This window comes from Dryobates pubescens, chromosome 23 (assembly GCF_014839835.1).
Source record: "Dryobates pubescens isolate bDryPub1 chromosome 23, bDryPub1.pri, whole genome shotgun sequence".
Classification (NCBI taxonomy): Eukaryota; Metazoa; Chordata; class Aves; order Piciformes; family Picidae; genus Dryobates; species Dryobates pubescens.
This window is the reverse complement of record NC_071634.1, coordinates 1,136,405-1,143,324: the sequence shown is the minus strand read 5'-3', so window position 1 is coordinate 1,143,324 and position 6,920 is coordinate 1,136,405. Positions and strand designations below refer to the sequence as shown.

The following is a 6,920-nucleotide window of genomic DNA, read 5'->3' as shown; positions in this document are numbered from 1 at the left end:
AGAGAGAGGGTGTGGAGGGAGCGCAGGGCTGTGAGAGAGATGGCCTTTGGGGCAGCAGAAGGAGGGTGAGGGGCTGGAGGCTGACCTGGTGGAGGGAGCAGAGCGCAGGAGAAGGCGTCAGGAGGCGTCTGTGAGGGAGAGAGGCGCTGGGCCGGCTTTATGCTGGCAGGGCTGGCAGCAGAGGTGAGCCCAGCCCAGCAGAGGTGGGGTGTCAGCAGTGAGGTCACGGCGTGGCTCTGGGCTGCTGTGGTTTGTGGCTGCCTTGTGGCTGGGGGTCTCATTTCCTGCGGCCCAGCAACAGCTCCTCTGGCCCTGTTGTCTGTGAGCAAAGAGGGAGCTGGGTGTGAGCTGGAGCCTGGAGGCCCTCTTGGGCACAGCAGTTCCTCTATGCTGGAGCCTTCTGTTCTGAGAGGAGGAAGCAGTGAGGTCAGCAGCTCTGCCACCTTGGACTTGCAGAGGACACACTTGGCCTTGTTTAGTAACCTGCTTGACAAAATATCTTGGGAGGCCGTCCTGAAGGGCACAGGAGTCCAGGATGAGCAGGCCTGACCAGACAGTCTTCAAGCAGGACCTCTTGGTGGCTCAGCAGCAGGTCATAGAGTGCCAGAATCAGAGAATTGTTTGGATTGGAGTGGACCTCTAAGAGCATCAAGTGCAAGCATTGCCCTAGCCCCACCATGGGCATTAAAGCACGTGCCAAAGTGCCATGTGCACAGGTTTCTTGAAGACTTCCTGGGGAAAGAGAAGGCCCTGGGGTAGGGCAGGCTGGCTGCACAGAGAGCTGGGGCTGGAGCTCCACAAGAGAAGAGTTCCTGACCTGTGGATGCCAAAGCAGGGAACCCAGGAGGACTCCAAGGGCTTTGTGAGCTTCTGAAGGGAGCAAATGAGAGAGGGCAAAGCCAAGTAGGATTGCTGCTGCTTCTGCACAGCAGAAGTGCCTTTGTCTTCTCCAAGGGGAAATGGTCAGGAAGGAGCTCCAGTGAGACACACCCAGGTCTGTGGGGCTGGAGGGAGGCAGGCAAGGCTACTGAGGGAGCTGGTGGAGGAGCTCCCCAAGACACTTTCCATTGTTTCCCAGCAGTCCTGCTTGGCCCAGCTGAATGGATATTTGTCAAGGTGCTGCCCATGGCACCAAAGAGCCAGAAGAAGCATGTTGGACGCTGCAGGGCTGTTGGTGTGTGCTATGAATATACTGGTGATTCTGTGATCTGTGTTAGACAATTCCGAGTGCTCTGGGACTGGGGGTGAGGAGCTTGCAGGAGCCTGTTTTGAGGGCAATGGGGGAGCTGCATATTTTACAGACTTAAACAGAGACAGTGTGTTTGGCTAATTGGAGACCCCAAGGCTGAGGAGAAGCGCAGAGAATTTGTTTTCTTTAGATAAGAAGCCTGGACGACTGAGCACGCGGGCAAGTGGATGCTTTGACCCCTACCACACAGAATGTAGGGAGAAGGGATTTGATCACCTATTCTGAAGACTCATTATCATATGCCTGCCTTCTATTTAGCATAAGCTTGTTTCTGTAGATGATGTAACCATAGAAGATGAAGAAAGCTATTGTAAAGGTGCTGTGGGGTGAAGTTTTGTACCCTCGCATGCCCAACCGGTTGCTTTGCTTTTCTTGCCTTTTATTACCTTTTATTACCTTTTTAAGATCTTTTAGTGCCAATAAAACTGTTACCAAAACCTTTTACCAGGAGTCATCTATAACAGTGTGAGTTTGGTGCCAGGGAAGGTGATGGAGCAGGTGATCTTGAGTGCCATCCCACAGGTCATGGTGGAGAACTGGGCCATGAGGCCCAGTCAGCAAGGGGTTTGAAAGGCAGGTGCTGCCTGCCTGAGCAGATCTCCTTCCATACCAAGGGCCCCACGTGGTGGATGAGGGAGCAGCTTTGGGTGGTTTTCAGCAGGGCTTTAGGAAGCTCTTTGCCAGTGTGCCTCACAGGCTGCTCCTGCAGAAAGTGGCTGCTGACAGCTGGGAGCTGCAGACTCTGCCCTGGGCACCAAACTGGCAGCATGGCTGTGCCCCTCGAGTGGTGGTGGATGGAGGCCAATCCAGTTGGTGGCTGCTCAGCAGTGCTCTTCTGCAGGGCTCTGCGGGGGCCTGTTCTCTTTAGGATCTTCTATCCCTGATGTGGGCAAGGGTTGGAGGGCACACTCAATAAGCTTGCAGATGACACCAAGATCCACAGGAAGCCTGATGTGCTTGAGGGTAGGAATGTTGTAGAGAGGGCTCTGGCCATGGGGGATCGATGGCTAAGGACAATGGGATGAGGGTCACCAAAACTCTGTTCTATCTGTGGCGCTTAGGGCAATGGTTTGCAGTTGGATTGGTAGTGTTGGTTAAAGGTTGCACTGAGTTGGACTGAGGGACCTTTCCAACTCGTGACTCTGTGCTTGAGGAGTGTGTTGCCAGGGAGAGATGGCGAGAGAGGTGTGGGCAGAAGTGCCTTGGTGTGTCCACGCCTGAATTTGGCGATGAGAATGGTTTGAGTTACAGTCTGGAAGTCTCCTTGTGCTACTCTCTGGTGCTCTGGCTGGGTCTTTTGTTTTGAAGAGAGGTCTTCGGGTCCCTTTCCAACCCATCCCCACGGCCTCTTGAGCTCAGACCTTTTCCCCTGTGAGGCTGGCAGAGGCTTGGGAGAAGAAAGGCAGAGGAGGCATGTGGGTCTGGTGTGCAGGAGAAGTTTATTGAGGGCAAAGCAGAGGGCAGAGGCAGGAGCAGCTAGGGGAAGGGAGGCGGTGTGAGGGGCAAGCAGGGCGAGCATCAGGCCAGGGGCTTGTGCTGCAGGAGCTGTTGCAGGCTGTGTGTGGTGTCAGGGGGGGGTGTGCAGGGCCCTCAGCAGGGGTAGCAGCCTCTTGCGGCGCCGCAGCCATAGCCCAGGCCAGCCAAGCCGTAGCCGTAGCCGTTGCCGAAGGCGCCGGAGGAGATGGGCTGTCCCTGGGCGTTGAGCTCGGTGCCCAGGGCAGCCCCTGAGGAGGATCCGACGGCGGTGCTCTGGGGGAAGGAGGTGAGGATGGGTCCTGGCAGGGTGACCAGCACGGGGGAAGGCTGGATGAAGACGCGGGAGTCCTGGCACTGCAAGGTGCAGGGCTCGTTGCAGCTGTTGGCCAGCGGGGTGGGTCCGCAGGGGCGGCAGCGGTCGTAGCAGGCCATGGGTGTGGGGTGGAGGGGCCCTGGAAGAGAGAGAGGGTGTGGAGGGAGTGCAGGGCTGTGAGAGAGATGGTCTTTGGGGCAGCAGAAGGAGGGTGAGGGGCTGGAGGCTGACCTGGTGGAGGGAGCAGAGCGCAGGAGAAGGCGTCAGGAGGCGTCTGTGAGGGAGAGAGGCGCTGGGCCGGCTTTATGCTGGCAGGGCTGGCAGCAGAGGTGAGCCCAGCCCAGCAGAGGTGGGGTGTCAGCAGTGAGGTCACGGCGTGGCACTGGGCTGCTGTGGTTTGTGGCTGCCTTGTGGCTGGGGGTCTCATTTCCTGCAGCCCAGCAACAGCTCCTCTGGCCCTGTTGTCTGTGAGCAAAGAGGGAGCTGGGTGTGAGCTGGAGCCTGGAGGCCCTCTTGGGCACAGCAGTTCCTCTATGCTGGAGCCTTCTGTTCTGAGAGGAGTAAGCAGTGAGGTCAGCAGCTCTGCCACCTTGGACTTGCAGAGGACACACTTGGCCTTGTTTAGTAACCTGCTTGACAAAGTATCTTGGGAGGCTGTCCTGAAGGGCACAGGAGTCCAGGATGAGCAGGCCTGACCAGACAGTCTTCAAGCAGGACCTCTTGGTGGCTCAGCAGCAGGTCATAGAGTGCCAGAATCAGAGAATTGTTTGGATTGGAGAGGACCTCTAAGAGGACCAAGTGCAGGCATTGCCCTAGCCCCACCATGGGCATTAAAGCACGTGCCAAAGTGCCATGTGCACAGGTTTCTTGAAGACTTCCTGGAGAAAGAGAAGGCATTGGGGTAGGGCAGGCTGGCTGCACAGAGAGCTGGGGCTGGAGCTCCACAAGAGAAGAGTTCCTGACCTGTGGATGCCAAAGCAGGGAACCCAGGAGGACTCCAAGGGCTTTGTGAGCTTCTGAAGGGAGCAAATGAGAGAGGTCAAAGCCAAGTAGGATTGCTGCTGCTTCTGCACAGCAGAAGTGCCTTTGTCAAAATTGCCCAGAAGGGAGAGAGTCTTTACGTTGGAAGTCATGTGGATTCAATTGCAGACTGTCCCCATGCTCCTAAAGAGAAGCAGGTTCTGAATAAGGGCAGCCTAGCTGAACAGAGAAAATGTGACTTAGCCTGGCTCAGGTGCAGCTGAGCCTGTGTGTAGGCCTGGTGTTTTTCCCCAGAGTGCTGCATGCAGCATGCAGTTGCAGAGTCCAGGCCTAGGTGCTGGGGCTTCCTGCCAAGGGTTGGGCAATGGCTATGAGCCCAGGTGAGCATTTCCAGGCTGTTTTTCAGACAAGCAGTTCTGGATGCTGAGGAAGATGAAGGGAGGTGGGAAGGAGTGGTGCGGGACTGGCTGTGGGCAGGAATGCTGAGGGAGCTGACTGCTGACCTTGGGAGGCCACTGTGCCTTAGCTTGGGATGGCCATGGTGCCTTGGAGCTATTCTTGAGCAGTGTGAGAAATCTCAGAGCCCTCCTGTGTTTGAGGCTTCAGTAGGAAGATCTGAGATATTAGACCCTGGTGAGCCTGACGTTGTCTCTAGGGCAGGTTCTCCAGAAACTCCTCCTGGCAAGCTCTGCCAGGCTCCTGGAAGCCAAGAAGGGGATGGGGAGTTGTCAGCCTGGGTTCTAGAAGGGAAACTGTCCTTGGCCATCCTCCATGTGTTCTCCATTGAACTGGGTGGCTTTGTGGAGGCACAGAGAGCTGTGGCTGATATTGCCCTCTGTAAAGCTGTGAGAGATTCTGCAGTGCATGCTGCTACAGAAGCTGGCCAGCAGCCTGCTCTGTAAGTGGCCAGTGTGGTGCACTGCAAAGTGCTTAAGCTCTGGGCCCAGAGGCTTCTGATGAGTGCCCCAAAATCTGGCTGGGGCAAGTCTCAAGTGGTGGAGCCCAGAACTCATATCCGTGGGGCCCAGTGTTGGCCATCCTCATCCATCCCTGGGGTAAGGTGAAAGGGTGCCCAGCAGGCAGGTGGCAGCAGGTGATGGCCATGTGAGGAGGCTAAAGAGGAAGAGTGAGCTTGACTACAGGCCTGATGGTGTCACCCCTGTGCCCAGCAAGACCATGGAGAAGATCTTGCTGGAGACTGTGGCAAGATGGGCAGAGAACAGAGAGGTGCTGAGTGACAAGCAGCATGGCTTCAAGAAGGTCTCAGTGTGGCTGACAAATTTGGTGGCCTTCTGCAAGAGGGTTGGAGTGTTGGTGGGTAAGGGCAGAGCACCTGATGTCACCTACCTGGACGTGTGCAAAGCGTTTGTCAGTGTCCTGCACAACAGCCAAGTCTCTCAACTGAAGAGCTGTGGACTTGCTGGGGGGACAGGTTGGTGGATAAGGAATAGTCTGGATGCCCACACTCAGAGAGTTGTGGTCCAAGGTTTGATGTACAAGTGGAGACCAGTAACGAGTGGTGTCCCTCAGAGGTGCACCTTGGGAGCAGGTCTGTGTTGGTGACATGGGATCAAGGCACCCTCAGCAAGTCTGTGGATGACAGCAAGCTGTGTGGTGTGGCTGACAGGCTGGAGGGACGAGCTGCTGCATGAGCAGCAGGTCAAGGGAGGTGATGCTCCATGGTTACTCAACTGTCAGGAGAGCTCAGCTGCAGTGTGGGGTTGAGCTGTGGGGCCCCCAGGCCAGGAAGGACATGGAGGTGTTGGAATGGATCCAGAGGAGGCCAGGAAGAGGAGGCCAAGCTGAGAGAGTTGGGCTTGTCCAGCCAGGCTGGTGGGAGGAGATTCAGCCAAGTGTCCCTGGAGCAGGCTGAATTCATTGGAAGGGTGTGCAGGAGAGTGCTTGAAGGCTGTGAGCAAGTGGTGGACTTGTGGCACATTCTGGAAGAGTCCAGGTGGTAGACTGAGTGTCTAGAGGTTATGCTGGTCACTCCTTCCGATGAGAGGTCTTCTGGCACTTTCCCCACCCACCCCCAAGGCCTCTTGAGCCAAGCCATTTTCCCCTGTGAAGCTGGCAGAGGCCTGGGAGAAGAAATGCAGAGGAGGCACCTGGGTCTGGTGTGCAGGAGAAGTTTATTGAGGGCAAAGCAGAGGGCAGAGGCAGGAGCAGCAAGGGGATGGGAGGCGGTGTGAGGGGCAAGCAGGGCGAGCATCAGGCCAGGGGCTTGTGCTGCAGGAGCTGTTGCAGGCTGTGTGTGGTGTCAGGGGGGGTGTGCAGGGCCCTCAGCAGGGGTAGCAGCCTCTCACGGCGCCGCAGCCATAGCCCAGGCCAGCCAAGCCGTAGCCGTTGCCGAAGGCGCCGGAGGAGATGGGCTGTCCCTGGGCGTTGAGCTCGGTGCCCAGGGCAGCCCCTGAGGAGGATCCGACGGCGGTGCTCTGGGGGAAGGAGGTGAGGATGGGTCCTGGCAGGGTGACCAGCACGGGGGAAGGCTGGATGAAGACGCGGGAGTCCTGGCACTGCAAGGCGCAGGGCTCGTTGCAGCTGTTGGCCAGCGGGGTGGGTCCGCAGGGGCGGCAGCGGTCGTAGCAGGCCATGGGTGTGGGGTGGAGGAGCCCTGGAAGAGAGAGAGGGTGTGGAGGGAGCACAGGGCCTTGGGGGTGTGAGAGAGATGGCTTTTGGGGCAGCAGAAGGAGGGTGAGGGGCTGGAGGCTGACCTGGTGGAGGGAGCAGAGCGCAGGAGAAGGCGTCAGGAGGTGTCTGTGAGGGAGAGAGGCGCTGGGCCGGCTTTATGCTGGCAGGGCTGGCAGCAGAGGTGAGCCCAGCCCAGCAGAGGTGGGGTGTCAGCAGTGAGGTCACGGCGTGGCTCTGGGCTGCTGTGGTTTGTGGCTGCCTTGTGGCTGG

At 57.6% G+C, this 6,920-nt stretch overlaps 2 protein-coding genes across 2 annotated transcripts; both read right to left on the bottom strand.

The window, feature by feature from the left end:
- Nucleotides 1-2,839: 2,839 nt before the first annotated feature.
- Nucleotides 2,840-3,178, bottom strand: LOC128898395 (feather beta keratin-like). Its single transcript, XM_054172066.1, has one exon. It carries the CDS (start codon nucleotides 3,155-3,157, stop codon nucleotides 2,840-2,842), a length of 318 nt encoding a protein of 105 aa, XP_054028041.1. The 5' UTR covers nucleotides 3,158-3,178.
- Nucleotides 3,179-6,301: 3,123 nt separating this feature from the next.
- Nucleotides 6,302-6,634, bottom strand: LOC128898448 (feather beta keratin-like). Its single transcript, XM_054172280.1, has one exon. The coding sequence runs from the start codon at nucleotides 6,611-6,613 to the stop codon at nucleotides 6,302-6,304; it is 312 nt and encodes a 103-aa protein (XP_054028255.1). The 5' UTR covers nucleotides 6,614-6,634.
- Nucleotides 6,635-6,920: the final 286 nt, after the last annotated feature.